Source organism: Pseudorasbora parva, chromosome 16 (genome assembly GCF_024679245.1).
Source record: "Pseudorasbora parva isolate DD20220531a chromosome 16, ASM2467924v1, whole genome shotgun sequence".
Classification (NCBI taxonomy): domain Eukaryota; kingdom Metazoa; phylum Chordata; class Actinopteri; order Cypriniformes; family Gobionidae; genus Pseudorasbora; species Pseudorasbora parva.
The window spans coordinates 44,035,110-44,057,051 of record NC_090187.1 but is presented as its reverse complement, the minus strand read 5'-3'; the positions used below and the strand labels follow the sequence as shown (position 1 = coordinate 44,057,051).

Genomic DNA, 21,942 nt, shown 5'->3' with positions numbered 1-21,942 from the left:
ATCATACAAAAGAAGACATACTCACCTCAGTAAAATCACCCGTTTGGCCTCATGCAGGTGTTTTTTCTTTTCTTTTTTTCTCTAAATTCTTTTAATTTTCCATATAATTTTTTTGCACTTCCATTTTAATGGTTAGATTACATTTTAGTAATAAAGCATTTCTAAATCATTTAAATAATAAAACTTATACAATTTAACAATGTATTTAATATTTTTTTACATGTTTGGGGCCATTAAATACGGTCTTTTTTTTTTCTCCCGTCAAATTCCGTTTTTAATAAATTTAACGATTTAAAAAAATCTTCTGAAATTGTGTTTTAATTTCTGGCAATCAAATAAATCTTTTAATCATATAAAATGTAACTTTTTTTTTTTGTTTTTTTGTGCGATTTAGGGATTGCGAAAACTAAACATTTTCTTGACCGACGAGCGAGCCTCATTAGCCGGTTGAAAACGGTTAACCGATTAGTTTAAAATATGCTGCGCTATTTGAAATGACAGCCGCGAGCCGCGCCTGCAATTTTAGCAACTCTGTCGCTTCTCTCTGCCGCTCTGCCTCCCGCTCTCACACACACACACACACACACACACACACACAGTCCCGGCGCCGCCGCCTCCCTTCCACTCACGTCACTTTTTAAAAATCCTCTACAGCGCGAAACATGAGTCCCGCAAACGTGGCGCCGAGGAGCTTGTTTGTAATCGGAGGACAAATGGCTCCTTAGTTTCGAAATGGTTTGGGCAAGGTGATCGCGTTGAAAATAAAGGCGTTTGTCTAGCGCTAGAAGCTCATTTGAAACATTGCCGCGGCTCATTTAAGAAAATGACAGCTCCGAAGAGACGCCGCTTTAGTTCGAGATAGTGCTAACAATAATAAAGAAAGATGATGATCAACACCTTATGTGTTTCCACTGAAATGTAGATGTAATATATTTCCGAATGTAAGCCCATCTTATGCGGAATGACGCTTCATACTGTCGTCCGCCCCGGCTCTAACCTTACTTTTTGCAAACCTCGTGAGCGCGCAAGCCCAAACGCTGTGACCTCGCGCCAAATGTTTTTATTGGTTTTTTAAGTACAAACAGGCGAGTTATGAAAAATTGAGTGTGAGGGATTTGTTCACTTCACACAAAGAGATTTTGTAATGAGACGGCTAACTGTAGTAGCGTTTAGTCCACTGTATAATAGCCTAATTTAGAGATCACTTTTTTTTTTTTTTACAGACAACTTTGATCGGTTAATGTTGATACGGTCAACCATCGGTCAAACGGTCATCGGTTAACATCCCTAGTGCGATTATAACACTATTTTTTGTTACAGGTAGAACATGCAGGATTCATACTTAAATAATCTTCTTGTGGTTTAATACTCTGTGACACTAGTCTGTATTGTTTTTTTTTTGTTTAAGTGTACTGACCTTGTAATTCATCCAAGGTTTGTCAGTTTCTGTGAAATTCCGACTTTTTATGACTGGATTCCACGATTCCGTGTATTCTGCGTCCCAGAAGTCATGACGGGGCCCTAATGCTGACTTCACCACTGCAAGCCTGTTGCGTTTCATACTGGTGCAATCCCAGCTAGTCCCAAATCCTTATGGTGTCCTGTTCCTATTTTAGCCCACTTGTAATGTGATCTACAGTAACCGAGGTGGCCGGTCCACATCTAAAATGGTAGCGTGTAGTGACTGATGTGGGCCTGGGGTCTTATCCGAGGCCTGCTCGTGCAGGACAGTAGGTGTGCGTGTGGCTTGCGTGTTTTATCCTCTCTTAAGGGAAGAGGATTTAGTGCTCAAACAACTCGTGCATGCTGCTTCATTCCCGTCTGCAGCGCTGTGATTGCGGAGAGAAGGTCACGCACGCTGGGGCTCCTCTGGAGGGCCCTGACAGGCACACCGTGCCTTTTTTCACAGAGCCGAAGGGCCTACAGGTGGGTTTGGGGCGAGTTTCTGGTGAGTGAAATAACTAGGCTTTACTAGGCACGGTAGTCAGTGTGACTGTGTGTGTGTGTTTGGATGCACGCGGATTAATACGTGCTCTAAAGTTAGACGGCATCAGTGCTGTGACGGATGTTGTTGTTGTCTTGATTATGACGCAGAGGTCACTTTTGAACGCTTTGAAAGTGACCCGATGCAGCTGTGGAGATCTAGATGGAGGTCCCTTTTATGCGATGGGAAATCTTCCTGCGTTTTGGCCTGTCAGTTACATGAGAACTAACATGACTAGCCAGACCCACATCAATATGTTTGGTCTGGAAACTCACCATTGACGGCTCAATCTGAGGGGCGGATAAACGGCTGTCTTTCAAACTCCCTCTGCATGCGATTGGATAGGGCTACAACCAATCAGAGCAACAAAGGTGAAGCGGCGCTCATTGGTAGATTAAACATTCGCCGTATCCGGTCGACAAAACTCCGAACACATCTTCCCTTTTTAAGAATGACTTCAGTGCCGTTCTTTTCTCAGAGAAAAGCTTGACCAAGTCTTCCAGAGTCGCGGTCAAAGCTGATTCGAAAGACCGCCGTTTGCCAGTTTCTTTTTATTACTAGAAGCACGCAAACGCAACTCTGCCGTCATTATGTTAAGCCCGCCCACTGACTCCATACACGATGTGATTGGCCTGACCAGAGGATTGGAAAAACGTAATGTGGTGGTTCTTACCTGTGCAAAACCAAAGCAATACGTGCTACAGGGATCCTCAAGTCTGGCCCACTACTTTCCTGCAGAATTTAGCTCTAGCCCTAATCAAACACACCTGAACATGCTAATCAATGTCTTCATGATCATTTAGAAAATCCCAGGTGAGTGTGTTTGATCAGGGTTGGAGCTGAACTCTGCAGTGCATTGGCACTCTTGGGCAAGATTTGAGGAACCCTGACATACTATAGAGTTAGATTTGGCTAGATTTGACTCGCCATCATGATGTTGAGTGATTGCCAGGGCGTTGCTATGGCGTTGCTAGGCCTACATGGATCTCTAAGGCCCTGATCAGACAGAACATGTTTTTTGTGAGAACATGTTGCAGTGAGAAGCTCCTTCTTTAAATTGTTTTCTATTGGCAGTGAGCGTTTTGCACACTGTTTATGCGCCCCCGGAGCTGTAGGAGTGCTCTTGAGTGCCTGAAGTTGGGCAGAAAAGTGCCGAATGTCATTCATGTTTTTTTTCTCCATTGTACAGTCGAACGAATGGAGAGGCGGGCCTTCCATTTTTGACTTGCATTTTATTAGGGCTGTGTGGTATTGAAAAAAATGCGATATGCAATACCTTGTTAAAGGTCCCGTTCTTCGCGTGTTTTCGAAGCTTTGATTGTGTTTACAGTGTGCAGTATAACATGAGTTCATGTTTCGCGTGTAAAAACACAGCATTTTTCACACAATTGTCTTATCTGTACAGCGCTGTTTCCTCTGTCCTAAAAACGGCCTGATGATTTCCTTGTTCTATGAAGTCCCTCCTTCAGAAACACGTAACGAGTTCTGATTGGGCCAGCGCTTCCCGTGTTGTGATTGGACAGCAGCTTAGCGCACTTTGCCCGGAAAGGTCCCGCCTCTTATCATAACGGGGCGATGACAGCGCTGAATGTGCTCTTCTCCACGTGGGGGAGCAACGAGGCCACGCCCCCTTTGTGCGTGTTCTTGTGGGCGGAGCTTTAGTCAACAAACGGTTCTAGTGCCGTCATCACAGCAGGAAGTGCAGCGGTGTAGTCCAAACCGGCCGCTCGCTGTCGGCTTTGAAAGGGAACTTCTGTTAAATAAAATATCTCGCTTGGCATTGAACTTTGAGCTTTATAATTTTACGGGTATTATTTATGCTCTAACAGCAACATTACACACTAACTAAAGTTTGAAAGATGGAATCGCGAAGAACGGGACCTTTAAATAATGCGCTATAGGATATGATATTGCTTTGTGTTTAAAATATATTTAAAAAGTAATTTAAAAACTGAGACTGATACAATTTATGTGTTTCACATTCCTTCTGGGAAAAGAAAGCATCGCTACAACTTCTGAAAGTTACCAACAGTGTTTTAGCAAAAATGATGTATAATTATAACGTCAATGTAAACAAACAAAAAATCTAATTGAACTATTTAATACCAAAAACTCTTTGCTTGACTTGGTTATATATAGTTATATCAACCTACAACTTAATATCAAGAACATCCAGATAAACACCTGAACTAAGAGTGTTGATGTAGTCTATTAAAATCATTAAGATATTGTGTGCCATTGCGATATGCATATCACGATATGCAGGGCTCTACATAACGCCCATTTTGGGCGCATTTACGCCTAAAAATTACTGCGTGCGACTGTGAAAAAATATTTAGGCGCACCGGTGCGAGTGACCCGATCGATTCTCATGAATGGATGTGTACAATCGGAATAAAAACTACAACACTGACTGAATCAACACTGAGAAACTGATAGGCTATGTTTCCTACTGCAATCAACTGCTTTTCATGCCTTCAGTCAGCACTCAGCAGAAGAAGTGCAAAAACGTGTGCGACAGACTACACTTCAAACAACGATTGTTTACAACGATTGAAGTGAAACATGTGACGAGTCTGACGACGCAGCCATGCGCACTTTACCAGACGCTTCGCGCTGTTTATCAGCCAAATCAAAATTAACTGGAAATACCACGTTTGGATTATCATAAACAAGCCCAGAAATTAGCGGATGCTTGGGGCATAAATGCCATCAAACAATAATGTATTAATAATACATTTAGAAAGCCCTTGAGTTAATCTTTATCACACATGCTGTTTAAAAAAAATACTATATGTATATAATGAGCGAGTATATCATGAAGATTTTTTCCAAACCGGGTTTTTGTCTTATTCTGAATCACTGTAACGTTACACACAAAATAAGTTATTCCCGCTGCGGATTAGCACAATATCTGCGTGACTCACCACAAACAGAGAGAAGTAGATCCGGCTGCAATGTTCCCCCGCGAGACGCATGCGGTTCTGTTTATGAAGCGCCAGAGCGCCAAAAGTTACAGCTTGCTATAGCTCCGAGTATTGGCATGATTGCATGTGTGATACTGATCTCGTACAAAAATCTAATAGACAAGTTGATATTAAGTAACAACGTTTTAGCCACAACACTGTCTATTAGTGAAAATCAAAGCCACACCAGAACTGATTCGCATCTCCAAGCGATTCGATTCAAATGAATCTTGTGTTTTGAACTATTAACAGAATGACTTGCCGCCACCTATTGGCGGTTTTTATTTTCATATTTATACTTTGCATGGACTTTTTTTATTTAAAATATTAAACTTTTAAAGTTTAATTTGTACATATTTCTAAATTCAAAAACTTATATGTAAAACATTCATACAACATTAACTCATGCATTAAATGCATAGGTGTTTGATAGTAAGTCCAGTTCTGCTTTTTGTGTGTATTTGTGCTGTACTCTCAGAAGTTAATGATAATATTATGTCAGAATTATGTTGAATTTAAGAAATTGACAGATGATGCATACATTTAATAAGATTAGAAAACATTGCTCTTATGGTAAAAATGACCCTGGACATTAAAGGACAAATATCGTCCTGTAATGGCAAAGTTATAATTGGAATGTGTTTGATGGATTAGAACGTGCTCCTACATTTTTGACTGTGCTCCTAATTTTTTTTAATTAGGAGCACAAGTGCTCCTCAAGAAAAAAGTTAGCGTAGAGCCCTGACGATATGTACATTTGCATATTTCGATATATTGTGCAGCCCTACATTTTATAATTGTGTGCTTGGCTATTAATAGTGAAACTTGTTTTTGTAATCAGGCTCTCAAACTTAATAAAAATGTGGATTACATTCTGCTTACATTTTAAGCAATCCTCACGATTTGAGGTATTAATTTTGCAGTTCTGTTTATATTGTACAGTTTGTTCAGATCTCTCAAATTCATTGAAGGTGAAATTCTTCCTGTTCACTGGGCTCTGAGATAGAGGCAGTGTTTTCATAGATGGATTTTTGGAAATAAAGCAGGGAATGTGGTTATAAAACAGGCCTATAATAACAAGATATTCATGTGACATTCACTCCCAGACTGACCTTCAGTGTCCTGGTTGGCATTAGATGCTAATGCTATTGTCTGATGAGCCACAGAGCATGAAAGCAATCAATACCATGACGTATATTTGACTTGCTGTACATGCATCCCCTTATAAGTCACACAAACCACATTTTGCATAATTTCCTGTCGTGTCAGGAGATGGATTAGCCCCCTTCTCTCTAAGTGTGTGTGGTGCTGCACGAGGACCTGGATTTTCCACCCTGCCTGTCTTAGTCATCACACGACTACGTGATGAAGAGTGTGTGTGTTTGCTGTGGTGTGAATCTCCTCACGTACGCCAGAATATGGGGTGGTTTTCTTTGGTTGGCCATACCTTTTTAATGTAACTAAGTCCAAGTTCCAATTTTTTAATGCATAATCTGTGCAAAGAAACTTAAAATTAGAAACAAAATTTCTATATCCAGTCTTGCAAAATCATGATTTTGATTTGTGTGCGCCAACAGGGCTGTAATTGGCTGGATGTCACATGTTCAATTGACTTTTCTGCGCTTCAGGGTGTGTGAGGTGGCTTACCTCAGTTTCAAATTGAGCTTTATTAACTTCTGCATTAAGATACAGAATCCAGGTCAGCTCAAGCACACAAAGACCCGCTCATTGGGGGTGTGGGTGTGTTTGTGTGTGTGTGTGTGTGTGTGTGTGTGTGTGTGTGTGTGTGTGTGTGTGTGTGTGTGTGTTTAAAATTAAAATGCTAAACCACTGCATAAAGTAGGGCTGTGAAAATCAATTAAAGCTCTGTGCTTCACTGTTAAATTTCCAATAAACAGACATGTTTTACATGTTATTAGTAACTGCACAACGCAAAACAAGTCATTTTATGCAGTTCGCTGGTGCACATCTGAGTTCAGAAAACAAACCTGAATCCCTCTAGTTACCAGCTATAAACCAAAGAATAAACCAATTAAACACAACGCCCATATGTTGTGAATGTGAAGGTCATGTTCTACACTTCCTGTCTGCTTTATTCATCCGATTTGGGTGATCTTGTGAAAGACCTAAAGCAGGGTTCCTCGAATACGGTCCTGGAGGGCCACTGCCCTGTGAAAATTATTTCCAGACCCTATCAAACACACTTGAACAAGTTAATCAAAGTCTTCAGAGTTACTTGAAGATTACAGGTAGGTGTGTTTGAGGAACCCTGGCCTGAACTAAACGAATGTATTAAATTGACCTAATATGTTCATAGTGTTTCTGGAGTCTGTTGCATAACATGGAACGTGAACATTCCTTTTCTCCACACCCCTATACTGTACACACACACACACACACACCAAGGTGTGCAGAGGTGTGCAGAGCTGACATATTCTGTGTTACAGAGGAGCTGGCGTAAAGGTGACTATTTAGCCGACTTTATGCGAGTCTAAATTCTCAGCAAAATGTGTTTGACTTTTATGGCTTTAGTTCCTGTCAATGTTTATGCTGTTGAGTTTAACTCGGGGTTAATCACTACAGTCTACTGTTTATCTTCAAGATGCTCTCTGGTTTTCAATCACTTGTCTGTACTCTAGCAGTTCAGTCCATCATGAGAATGAGACTCGCAGTCTTAAACACAGACACAGCAAGACGTCTGATTAGTCGATTGATCATGTGGATGTAATTGCATTGGTCTGTCTCTGTCTTTGTCTCTGTCTCTCTAGGATATTAACCGTCTCCTCCACGATGCCCCACACTAAAGCTCAAGATATGGGCTCTGCCTTCATCCAGACGCAGCAGCTCAATGCTGCAATGGCTGACACCTTCTTGGAGCACTTGTGTTTGCTGGACATCGACTCTGAGCCAACCATCGCCCGCAACACTGGAATCATCTGCACCATCGGTCAGTGGACGGACACACACACACCAGATTTAACTCCGATTTCCTTTGTAATACAGCAGCATAAGGCTTCTGTGGTCACTAGCGTTGGGTACCGTTCACATTTCAACCTGAAATTCTGTATTTTAGGCATGTTTATCTCAGTAAAGCTATTTGGAGAAGTGTTATTGATTGGATAATGTAAGCTTGTAAGCTACTTAATTAATTGAATTCATAATTATTTTTTTATGTCATTTCTATTAAACGTTTAAGATCCTTGTCTTTTAAATTAAAATTTAATTACACAAACTGAGCTTTATACTGTTACAATCAAAACCTGGAAGAGAAATTTGTGATTATTACTTAGTTTTGACAATTTATTATTGCATTAGTGTTTGAGATGTATCTAAATTGTGCTGTACAACGGTAATATATTTGTCAAGTTAAACCGAACTTTTATTTTGATGGGTTGTCGTGAAGAGCTTTGAGTTCCTGTGTGTTTATGACAGGGTTTTTCTCAAATGAAACCGTAAAATGCTCATGAAGTAACTCTGGAGATGAAGTTCATGCATTCATGTCCTCGTCGTGTGTGTGTGTGTGAGGGAGAGAGAGAGCGTGTCTGCACCATTCATTCACACAGAGACACGAGGATTTATATTTAAACGGTCTTTTTGCAGTTTAATATTTACAGACACTTGTCTATCTCAGATGGGTTCTTGGTATGGATGCTCATTTCGGTTAATTTACCCGACGACAACCGCCACTCATTATCTGATTATTCACCGTTAACTGATAAGATTATAATATTGATTTGGCATTAAATATAAATACAATTGACCCTTCGCTAAGCCACACCCGAAAACCGCCACCGGCCAATCGTGGCTTAGCAACCGTAACTAGTCACGGAAGGTCTGTCAAGCTTTCGAGCGAGGGAAACATGCCCATGTGAATCTGTGCGTATGGATTGTGCAAATTGGATGCCTATCCTAAAAGTTTGGACGCAGGGTGTAATTTTTGTCCTTCTCCAAACATAAAACTGAAGGTAAGAAATGCCAGGCGTGAATCAAGCAGTGTGTGAGAGACCTCGTTCACAACTAACGTTAAATGTCGACAGGATTAACAAAAACACCTACGTTTGCTTCAAGGAACTGAAAAAACATGAGGATTTTGACTGATTCAAATTATTACATATGATGCAGTATATAGAATATAAAAAGGCTTTATTTATTAATTTTATATATCGTTTATAGCTTGTTTAGACAAAATGTGTGCAAATTAAGACCATCATATAAGGATTGTTGTTTATAATATTAATAAAAACCCATCATGTTTGAGAGAGTGACTTTCTGTTATAAGAGTAGATTATAGACACACGACACGTGAGCAGTAGTCCGGCGCGATAAATATACCGGTAAGCCGGAGAATCATTGCAAAATTTTCAGGCTAATGTCTTGCGTTTATTCCACAAGATTTATTGATAAGCTGTTTGATTTATAATTATTTGATTATTTTCTCATTTTACTCACCCTGTTGTGCATGAACATACGTATGAAGCAGCTGCTGATTGCGCTGAGACTAGGCTTTAGCTTCAATTTTAATGAAATTATTCTCTAATCGGTTGGATATTATGTTGCGGATATATCCCGCGAATGCATACTGCAGTCTCTTTTTTTCTTGTTCTCTCAGATATTTCACCTGTTCACCAATAATGACTAATTATCTACTCGGAAATGTCTGACACCGGCGCATACATACTGTAATAGACGTGCCAGAAGTGAAAGCTTGACAGGCGTAGCAACAGTAACTAAGGGGGGCGGTGCTTAGCAAAGGGTTAATTGACGTGTGTCTGTGACCCGTTAAGAGAGTTTTTTTTTCACAGGTTTATTTTACTGTGCAAACAGCAGAACCTCAATTCACACACTATCAAATTTTCACGCACCTGCAGCGTTTCTAAGAACAGAAAAAAACATAAATAAAAGCAAATAAATAAAGCATAAAATAAAAATAAAAAGCATAAAATAAATAGGCCTAGACTAAATAAATTTCACTTTTACCAAATTATGAAAAAACAAATACACCTAATCCTTTTGAAGTTTTGAGGAACTGTAATAGTTTTTTCCATCAAATTAAAATAGCAGGCCTACCTCAATCCACACCTTGTATAGTTTTTATTTTTTTAAAGTAACATGTCTAAGTGATGAAGAACATGCGTGACTGTTTATTTTAGTAAACTTGACCAAAAGCACACTACGAAAAGCCTTAAACAAGGCTTTAGATGACACTGATGTCCTGGGAATACAGAGAGAACGCCTCGTTAGAGCGGCCAGCCTATAGGAACTGACAGTAATAACTGATCGTATTATTCAGTCAAAATTCTTTCTTCAATTGATTTAATGTGAAATGGTTTTCGGTAGTACTGACGCAATTTGGTTGGTGCCCTTAAAAGTAACAAAAAAACAGTTAACCGAGTACCCAACTCTAGTGATCACAATTCAGCAAATGGTCTGGTGGATTATATGTCTAATAAGTGTTTAATTAACCCTGGCCTGTCTGATGAGCACCGACGTATTGTAGTTGAGATTGGCTTACCAGACTCTCCCTCATCTGTCTTTGTTCTGACTTGTATTGCTTTCATGTAATGAAACGAATGCATAGTAAGTAAGCAGGAAGTGATTGTCATGTGACCACAGGACCGGCCTCTCGCTCTGTGGACATGCTGAAGGAGATGATCAAGTCTGGCATGAACATTGCTCGCATGAACTTCTCTCACGGCTCACATGAGGTACATACTTCATTATTTACACTCTTTTGCTTATCTTTCTCCTTTCTTTCTCTCCTTAATCCTGTTCATATCTGTCCAGCATTAGTTACACAGTTGATGGATGCAAGTAGGGCTGCACGATTGACACATCATAATTGTCGATTATTCCCTTGAAATTGTAATTGCGATTATTAAATACGATTATTACAATTTACATTGATTTTTTTGAATAGCTTTATACTAGGGGTGTAACGATACACTTGTCACGATTCAAAATCACTATACTTAACTTATCGATGAATGTACTTTTTTTGTTTTTATTATTATTAAAGCTACACTGTGTAACTTTTTTAGTTTATTCTTAGCTAAAAACACTTAGTTCTTTCAAAAATGTGCTCATTAATGTATATTTACTTCTTTCAAGTTATAAAGTATTCTCGTAAGTTTATAATATGCCATTGAAACTACATACGGGTGAGGGGTTCGGATGCTGGTCGCCATGTTGTCCCTCCATCTTGAACGTACAGTAGCCAAAGAGGGACATACCCGTAAATTCAAGCTTCGCCTTTAGCGTTTTAACACTGGCCCCGTGTTGAATGTGAAGAGGGGGATTGCCATTGTAATCTTGGACTAAATCGGCCACCGTAGGAGTTAAAACGAAATCAGAATTGAGAGGAACAGAAACTAATATTCACTGGATGGTCATATAGCTTTACACCGCTAGATGGGGGAAAATATCACACAGTGTAGCTTTAAAATAATATTATTATCAGGACCCACAAATATTCCCCCATTGCATCATTATATTCAACATTATATATAGTGGTCCAGCCCTAGATGCAAGTCATTCTCTAACTGAAATGATGCTAAAATGTCGTAGAAGTTCACAGCTTAAAAAAAACCCAAAACATACAAGGTCAAAGGCCACACAGAGTGTGTGTGTGTGTAACCTAATCTACAGTGAGCCTATTATAAATAGTTTATCTGTTCCTTCCCAGCAGAGCTTATCATGTCTCAACAGTATAAAGGGTGGCGCTTCTCTTCCACACCAATAGCTCATACAGAAGCCTCTGTCTATGAGGAGAGCTTTCCAATGACAGTCAACACTTTTTGCAGTTCTGCAAGCTAATGACATCTGCTGCAATTTGAGTTGCAAGTAGAATTCAGCTCAGATTTCTAAGTGTCATGAATTGCCAGACCTTTCCAAAATGCTTCATGGAGGGCTTCCATATTATACAAACATTTCACACTCTTAAACAAATGGCTTGTGTGTCCACACCAGAGGCCTGTTTGCCCAACAGAATGAATGACCTTGAGTGTGTGTAGAGGTCGCGCTATCTGTGTACAGGAGCTACTGAAGCTAAAGTAATTCATACTACAGCTGTATAACGTCATGGATCAAAAGTGCTTGTCTAACCTGGTTTATTACTGCATGATCCATAGATCAAACTCTAACAAATGAACTTTATATCCTTTCATATCACACAATGCATGCACAAGTATGTGTGTAACCCAGTTTCGCTCGTCTAGACACACACCTTGAACATTGCTTAGTTGCGTGTGTGTGTGTGAGCGTGTTCAGGTGCATGATAATGACGTAACCTGCGCTGTTCGATAATGATTGTACTGCTGTGAGACATTCAAGTGCACTTGTTTAACACTAGCTGTTACACAAAGAACATCATAGTTTGCAGTGGTTTCTCATCATTCAGTGTGTCTTTGTTTTGTTAAGCACAAGTGTTGAATTCTTCTCCATTTCAGTATCACGGGGAAACTATTAAAAATGTACGTGAGGCTTGTGCCAGCTTCCAGCCGGGCAGCATCCACTACAGGCCAGTGGGCATCGCCCTCGATACCAAGGGGCCAGAAATCCGAACCGGGCTCATTAAAGGGGTGAGTTTACTCCTTTCAGTTCAACACACGGTGATACATAGATGACCAACTGTTACTGTCGCTGGTCAAGATCTGTGTATACTACAGAATTAGCTGTTAGTACATCTAATAAGAGTGATGATTGTACAGCACCATATATGTCTGCAGAAATTAAAAATTGCACAATTCAGTCTATAAAACCAAGAATTTTTCCCTTGGCAATTAGTGCTGTCAATGTGTTAACGTGTGCAATTAAATTTTGCATCACCCTTGGGCTAGTGTTACATTATATAATCACACACTCATTAGGAGTGTAACGATACACTCGTCACGATTCGATATATATCACGATACTGACCTCGCAATACGATTTGTATCCCGATATTTTAAGCCAACATAGTTTTTTTTTTTATTATTAAAATATTATTTGTGTATTATTATTATTAGGACCCACAAATATTCCCCCATTGCATCATTTTACATTATATTTAACATTTATATATAGTCGTTTAATGTAATGTCACAAACTGTGTAAACTTAAATTTTTTCCCCTCAGGCATCTCTGTGCTCATCGCGTTCTGCCTCTCCTGCTGTTTAATTAATCGTGTAAAAAACACGATTATTAAAGAAAAAAATTGCGACTTTAATAATAATAAAAAATCTATTGACCACTAGTATTAATACTGCAAATTTGCATCTGTCTGCTCCTCCAGAGTGGCACAGCTGAGGTCGAGCTGAAGAAGGGAAAGACGATCAAAGTGACCTTGGATGATTCTTTCATGGAGAACTGTGATGAGGAAACCCTCTGGCTTGACTACAAGAACATCAACAAGGTGGTGGAAGTGGGCAGTAAGGTCTATATTGATGATGGACTCATTTCTCTCCAGGTCCAAGAGATCGGTGAGTGAAGGGTAGACCCAGTAATCAAATTAATTGATAGATTGAGATTCTTTCATTTCATCTATTTTTCAGGAGTTTATTAAGTTTATAATTCATTAGTCTGAGGTTTAAAGGCTTCGTTCACCCAAAAATTTAAATTCTGTCATTAATTACTTGCCTTCAGGCTGTTCAACACCCGTAAGACCTCTAATATCTTCATCAGTGTGTGAAGATGAACAGTGTTGAAATCCGATGGCTCAGAAAGGCCTTCATTGACACCAATGTCATTTCCTCTCTCAAGACCCATAAAGGCACTAAAGACGTCGTTACAAAGCCCATCTCACTACAGCGGCTCTACAATCATTTATGAAGCCATACGTCAAACTGCTGAAATCACGTGACTTTGCTAATCCGAATCATGAATCGATTCACAGATTTTTAACGGTTCGAAGCTTTGTTTTGAAATCGGCCCATCACTAAGACGTTATTTTTTTGCGCACAAACTATTCCCATCTCTTCATAAATGATTGTAGAGCCGCTGTAGTGAGATGGGCTTTGTAACGACGTCTTTAGTGCCTTTATGGGTCTTGAGAGAGGAAATGACATTGGTCACTTAAAGCCTTTCTGAGCCATCGGATTTCAACTAAAATATCTTAATTCAAGATCCTATGGGTGTCGTATGACATGCAGGTAAGTAATTAATGACCGGATTTTCATTTTTGGGTGAACTAACCTCTAGTGTAGACACTGGAAGGGCTTTATGAATGATATCTCTCTCTTTTGCTCGCACAGGCTCGGACTATCTGATATGTGAAATTGAAAATGGAGGAACTCTGGGAAGTAAGAAGGGTGTCAATCTTCCGGGGGCCGCAGTCGACCTTCCTGCCGTGTCAGACAAAGACATCAATGACCTGCTGTTCGGAGTAGAGATGGGAGTCGACATGGTCTTTGCCTCCTTTATCCGCAAGGCAGCCGATGTGCATGCGGTCCGTAAAGTGCTCGGAGAGAAGGGCAAAAACATCAAGATCATCAGCAAGCTGGAAAACCACGAGGGTGTGCGCAAGTGAGTGGATTAAACCCTACTCCAGTGGTGTCCCAGACTAAGGATTTCATGGTGTCCGCGGGGTTTTAAAAAGTATTAAAAAGTGATAAATCAAAATTGTCAAATTTAAGGCCATTAAAAGGGTTAAATGTGGTCTCATAGGTATTATTTTTTTCCAAATTAGGTATTATTTTTCCAGACTATCAGGTGTCCTATTCTGATTGAAATTCTATCTGCGTTCGCGTTAGTTCGTTTAAATATGGGCTTTAGCATATCTGGGCACATAATCAAAGATCTTTCGTCTCCGTCTCAACGTCTGTTTGATGCTGACGTCATATTCAGCGGTCGTTCGGCATCATCTCAGAACACAGCGCGCTCAACAGAAGGGGCTGGCTTACGGTTTATTTTAGACTTGCTTCTAAAGACATATCTTCAACGACTATCCTCATAAGAGCAATCTTAAATGATTTATATAAAGTCTAAAATGAACAAAAAGAGTTGTGAGAGAATCAGGCGCGATCCACAGACAGTATGTAAACAGTGAGATCCGCGTGTGTGTCTGCTCTTAAAGGGACAGCAGCCAATAAAGCTTCCTGTCAGTAAAGTTAAAGAACAAAGGGAACAGAGAAAATGACTCGCTGCTCTTGACTAAATAACTTTTTTAGCTTTAATAAGGATTAACTATTTAATTTATAGTTTATGCAGTGCAGACTGCATATAACTTTGATAACTTTATTAAATTTCTGTATATTTCCTAACTGTTAAGACAGGAAGGGCAGGAGTAAACATGACATTTATTATGGGTTTATGTTAGCATTGTTTTAAGTTTACTTAAATTAAAAACTTTTATATTTTTGAAGCTTAATAATAATTGTAAAAAAAAAAAAAAAAAATCAGTAGCTGTAGTAATATCAGTAATACTGGCCTTCATTCATAAAAAGATGCCATTTAAACAAGTATTTAAAATATACTGTCTTTATGTTGTTTCTACATTAATTTGATTAACTGTGAATATTAAAAACGTACAAAAACATGTATTTTTTTATTGTGATTAATCACAGAAAAAAATGTGATTAATCTAGTTAATGTTTTTAATCGATTGATAGCATTAGTTTTTAGTCTTTTGTTAAATTCAACAACTTATCACAGTTATAGAAATGTAAAATTTGGCTCAGGTTTTGTTGTTGGAAAAAAAACCACTAAATAATTGAATTGCCAATTATTAACTGAAATCAAATGTGTATGCAGTAATTCTTCTCCTTAACCAACCTTTGTGAATGTTGAGATCTATTTTTCTGTGTCTGAATGATAACTTAACAGATTTCCTCCTGCTGTCGATTCTAAATCTATTCTTTTTTGTATGTCAAAATCTGTGTAAATAATAGAAAGGTCGCTGATTAACACTTGCAATTCAGTGTCGTGATGGTTTTAAAAAATATTCTCAAGGTAGTAAAAAAGGTATTAAAAAGTAGTAAATTTAACTTAAGGATTGCTGTACATACTCTGGATTTACACATTCGAATCAGAATTGTTGAATATTTCTATGGTCGACCGATAGTCAAATCCTCTGTGTGTGTGGATGTGTTGGGAGTGGCACGACACTAGTCAGCAGGAGGGTAAAACTATTTTTATTTTCCTTTACTCACTGCACACAGCAACAACTTTTAATAAAGCGACCAAAACTGCCTGCCTACGGACAGATGAACTGACAATGGCTTTCTTATTTAGGTTTAAATAAAAGGTAATGTGGTAAATTCATAAAACGTTCTCTCATAACATGTTAAAGCCGTGATCGAAATACAGAACATCACACAAATATATAAAAGAACATTTTGATAAATGAACCTAAAAAAAATACCTGTGTAGAGAGGAAAAGAACATTAAGTACATGGTTACATGCACGTTCTTAAGCGATTGTGCCTAAAGGGGGTCTCAGACCAGACTGAAGCCCCGTCCACACGGAGACGCGTTTAGCTGTATACGTATACATTTTGTACCGTATCAGCGTTTCGTCCACACGGATCCGGCGTTTTGGAAGCATGAATACGATATTTTTTGAAACCGGGTCCCAAAGCGGGGTATGCGCACATCAATATCGCGTCATTTATTACCGTATCTGCATTATTGTAAAGGTATGTTTTGGGTTGGGGTAGGTGTAGGCATTAATAAAAACACATCTGTTAAGTAGCAAATGTATTTATTTTATCGTGAGATTTTGCCTCACCTCTGACCACTGCTTTACCCCTTCTAGCCACAACTCTTCTTCTCCGTTTTTAGTGTATTTGTGGCAGAATTACAACGCCACACACTGGCCTGGCATGCAAACTACATCGTTTTTAGTCAGTTTTTGTAATCTCGTGTGGATGCAGATATTTCTTGAAACGAGGGGAAAAAAAGATCGGATTAGGAAAGAGCTGGCTTCGTGTGGACGGGGCCTGAAGCTCAGCACCACATCTTTAAAATATTGAGCACCCCCATATTGCCAAAATGGTCTGATCCTCGTTTCATAACACCCGCAAAGATTTGACCGTGAGATCGGTGGTTCAATCCGGCTCCGCGCATCGAATCTTGGACTATTCGGGGTCACTCCTACCGTACTCAATATGCAAGATGTTAAGTATGATTTAAATGTCTCCCCTTTATTTGCCAGGTTTGATGAGATCATGGAGGCCAGCGACGGCATCATGGTTGCTCGTGGTGACCTGGGTATTGAAATCCCCACGGAAAAAGTGTTTCTGGCTCAGAAGATGATGATTGGTCGCTGCAACAAGGCGGGAAAGCCGATCATCTGTGCGACACAGGTCTGTGATATTCCAATACGCCTAATATTAGTAATAATGGACCCTTTTCACAGCCTGTGATGATGCGTTTTAACCAAGCGCCTCCTCCCGCGATCTCTCTTGAGATCTAATTGTGGTTTACGTCTATACGTCAAATTTTGCCCTTCATGACAACTATGAGGGGGGTGAATTTTTTTATAACTCATTCTTTTACGTTATACAAAGCCTGAAAATTCTGCATAATTAAGGGCATGGTTACTTTGAGTGACAGGTGGATAGCCATTTATCCACCGTTTATAGTCATTGCGTCACCTAAGCTCCGCCCACATCCCGCCTCTTTGCTCGTTATCTGGGAGTGACGCAATGCACTCGCAAGATGGCTACTAGAGGTCGACCCATTCATCGGATTTGCCGATTAATCGGCACCGATAGCTGATTGGTGGAACAATCGGCTATCGGCAAAAATCAATACCGATAGTTTTTCATGTTTGCATCCGTTGCGGGAGCGGCTGAGAAGGCTGCTGTCATTACACCGTAGCCTACGAGATCTCTGAGAAGGGTCTGCTGGCATTATATAGCGCGAGAGCGGCCTCTAGAGGCCAAATGAAAAACTATCACTGATTGTTTACATTAACACTTGAGGCTGCGCGCTTCACAGCACACGCTGCACAGAGCGCTGACACACCTGTTGCGCGTTTAAAACACCAACAGAAAAATGGTATGAATACAGAACACTTCAGTACATGTTGCCAAATCATTATAAAGTAATTGATTTGTTGACTAGATGCTTTAGCAGGGGAAGAACAGCAGTATATGTACTTTGTCGTCGAGGCTGACAGGATTAGCAGCGACGGTTACCTCAGGAATTAAAACGATGTAACTGATACAGTTTCTCAAATCAAAAAAAAATTCTCATTCATCCAACAGAAATATAAACGCATTAGACGTCAATACATATGTTGTTATTTTGATAAGAAAACCGTTGTGTTCTAAAAAAGCGAACTGTTTGGATTTATATGAAATGATAACACTTAATATAATACAATATTATTCAATTTGTAACATTAAGGTTAATAAATGCTGTAGAAGTATTATTCATTGTTAGTTTTTATCTGTTAACCTTTTTTTATGCACTATGAACATGAATGATTAAGGTAGAATTGCATTGATCGAATATTAATACATGCTGGAAAATGTATATTACATAATGCATTTAGTTCATGTAAGTTAGCTAAATAAATACATCATTGTTAACAAAGGGGATTTGCAGTCTGTTACCTGACATTTTCATGGTTCAGTGCTTTTTTAATTTCTTGTAATAAAGTTCAGCACTGGTTTTTTTACCTGTTATTTTATGTATTATTATTATATTTTAATAATATATCGGTCGATTAATCGGTTATCGGCAAGCGAGGTCCAACCTAGCTATCGGTATCAGTAAAATCTACTATCGGTCGACATCTAATGGCGACGCCCAGCTCGACTCTACTTTACGCTTCAGAACGGCTTATCAGAATCCTATGGTTGACGTCACGGACACTACGGCCATATTTTTTTACAGTCTATGGTTTTAACGGTCATCAATATCGTAAATCCTGCAACGTTTTTTGTATTTTAATTTTATACAAATTGTATGTGCATTTATAACACTAAAGCTGATACAAAGGGCAACTTTTTGAGCAATGTTGCTGAAAGATGTTGCTGTGGGCACTTTCCTATTGAGAATGGGCAACACATTTCTATCTAGATATACAAAGAGATATTTGTTCCCCTTTCCCAACGGGAAAAAGCCCACAGAAACATCTTTCACCAACATTTCCCGGCAACTTTGCTCAAAGTTGTCCTGTGTATCAACAGCTTAATAGTTTGTATTATATTACTTTTGTATCAAATTACAACAAACAACTTAACATTTTCTCTCTTTTCACTGCTGTTATCAATCTCACATTTTTTTGCCCTCTTTTTGAAAGTTGTGAAATCACTATTGTTGCGTTTATTGGGGACGAAATAGGGACGCAAAAATATGACGACTTCCGCTCTAAGAAACCCGGAAATGTGAAAGGGGTCTATAGCTCAAGTAAAGTAAATTTTCTTTTAAATATCGAACCATTACTACAGGCAGTGTATTCTCAAGTCTCATGTGTTTCCAGATGTTGGAGAGCATGATCAAGAAGCCTCGTCCTACACGTGCCGAGGGCAGCGATGTGGCCAATGCGGTTCTGGATGGAGCCGACTGCATCATGCTGAGTGGAGAGACTGCAAAGGGAGACTATCCTCTGGAGGCCGTGCGCACACAACACATGGTGAGAGCGCCCCCTACTGACACGCTCACTAACACTGTTAGACAGCTTAACATTTTAGTACCTCAAGTTTTATTAATGCATAACTTCTCATCTAAAAAATACTAATTAAAAGGAATTTTACGGGTTAAATGCAATTTATGGACGGCATGCTGTCGATCTCTAAAAAGTAAAATGTGTGTACAGTAAAACACTTACAGTGGAGGTCTGTTGGACATTTAAAGTGTGTGTTGTTAAAGCACTTATGAATTATTCCATAAATCTATTGTAAGTTATATCAGGAGCATGACATTGAAGTGTCAAAAATAGAGATTCAACGATTTGCAATTTTCTTGGCCGATTCCCATTTCCAATTTATCTGTAAATTCTGCCAATTCCGATTTTCTTTAAAAGAAATATAATTGACAGCATATACAAACAAATCTACTTTTTTGAAATGCAACATTTTATTTTCATTAAAAAAAAAAGAAGTAAAAAGACCGTGATAAAATAAGAACATGTCAAGTCACCTTCATTTATATATGCTTTTCACAACACAGACTCCTTTAAAATGCTTAACGGTGATAATAGGAAATTTATTTTGTTTTTAAAGAAAAGTTTGATGCATTTCTGTTGTAAACACTGATTTGTAGGTTAATATGGTGCCATTTAAACAAAAATCTTCAATTAAAACAAGAGAATTTTTTAAAAGAACAAATAAATCAATTTTATCAACAGCTGGATAGTGTTCATTGTAAATATTAAATCCTGATTAATGCTTACAATAGTTACAAAAGTTATAGTCAAGAGCAGAGTGTGATTTTCTTCAACTGAATACTCGCCAAGACGGGCGTTTTGATATAATGTGTGTATTTGAGCATTTAAGCTCAGTAACACACACTTTGGTACTTATTTAAATTTTTCCCCAAATTCTGTTTTATTTCTTTCAAAATTCCTTTTTTTGGATTTTATTTGAATGTTTTAATCAAAAACATGTCTAATTAATAAAACAAATTAGTTTACAATAATAGGGCCCTATGAAATGTTTTTTTTTTATTTCAGAAATTGTTGTTTTTCTGGTAATCAAATGAAGGCATAAAACAAATTTATTTATAAAACTATATTTAAATAAACCCTAAATAAAAATTAAATAAATTTATATTTAATTTTTGTTGGCTGGACAACAGAGGTTTACTGTTAAAAATAATGGTAGTTGTAGTTATACAATAGTAATATTTCTGTCACGTTAAACAGACTTTTATTTAGACGGGTCACTGTAAAGATTCATGTGATAGATTTGGTCCATTCACACTGCCAGCGAAATACCGTAATATGTGCGCTTTCACACACAACCCGTAACGGTCCCGGGTCGAGTTGACGCGTGACATCCGGATGTGACGTATAATGGCGAGCGATCTCCGCTTCAGCGCGGATAGTAAGGAGCTCCGTGGTCTCGACTTGTGTCCAGTTTGCGCTCATTTCTGCTTGTTTAATTTTAGTTTCTTTTGTATCCGAACACTCTCTGCGTTTAAAACACGACGAGCTCTTCAGGGTTGTATTATTGAAAACACAAGCTCTAGGAGTCGCACGATAACTACACACACGTTGCGGCATTAGTTTCGGCTTTTGTTCACACAGCGCTCGTCCCGGATCGAATCCCGCAATGTTACTAGGTCCCCGACCCGGGTCGAATTCGGTAATCAATGCCGGGACGTGGTTGCTTTCACACAGAAGGAGACCCGGCAATTTTCCGGGAATATTGCGGGTCCGACGTGCAGTGTGAAAGGGGCTCTAGAAATATTGTTTTCAAGAACTTGTGTACTCTCAGACCCCACTGTTTTGTTTTTAACCCGTAATATTTCTTTAATGCCACAGCATCCCTCATTGCTTCCATTCTCTCATATGCATGTGTTTTGCCTTCACTTGTGTTTGTCTCAGTTGTGTCAGGGTCAGTTGCAGACAACAGCCTTCTTAAGACACTTTCTCCGCCGGTTCTTGATCAGCTTGTTAAACCTATTCATGTTCTGCATTTGTGCTCAAGGTTTGCATGTTTGAGTTTAGCAGTCACATGTTTGCCCAGCCATCCTGAAGTTGGAAATGCGGCCTTTAACAAACCTATAAACTTTTTTTTTTTTTTGGAGAGCGAGTTCAAAGCTTTCTGAAAAACCAGCATGATTTCCTGTCATGTGCTCAACTTTTCTTCTTCTTTTTGACTTGCATGTGGAAGTCATGTTCTACTAACCACTTCTTTTGCATGTTTTCTTCATCACAATTCAGTTTCAGTCTTACACCGGTCATTGTTTTATTTAAAGGGTCACCCAAAAATTAAAATTCATGTCATTAATGACTTTCCCTAATGTCGCTCCCCACCCGTAAGACCTCCGTTCATCTTCACACACAGTTTAAGATATTTTATATTTAGTCCGAGAGCGTATGCAAGTGTATGCACACTATAC

The 21,942-nt window shown here is 38.9% G+C and overlaps 1 protein-coding gene across 2 annotated transcripts in view; it reads left to right on the top strand.

Moving 5' to 3' along the window:
• Positions 1-21,942, top strand: part of pkma (pyruvate kinase M1/2a) — a 34,106-nt gene that overhangs the window by 4,433 nt on the left and 7,731 nt on the right. For both annotated transcript variants that reach the window (XM_067419153.1, XM_067419152.1), the window contains exons 2-8: positions 7,719-7,897; positions 10,564-10,655; positions 12,396-12,527; positions 13,220-13,406; positions 14,178-14,448; positions 17,078-17,228; positions 19,358-19,510. In XM_067419153.1, coding sequence (XP_067275254.1) covers positions 7,741-7,897; positions 10,564-10,655; positions 12,396-12,527; positions 13,220-13,406; positions 14,178-14,448; positions 17,078-17,228; positions 19,358-19,510 — 1,143 coding nt within the window. In that variant the 5' untranslated portion in view covers positions 7,719-7,740. The remainder of the gene's footprint in view (positions 1-7,718; positions 7,898-10,563; positions 10,656-12,395; positions 12,528-13,219; positions 13,407-14,177; positions 14,449-17,077; positions 17,229-19,357; positions 19,511-21,942) is intronic.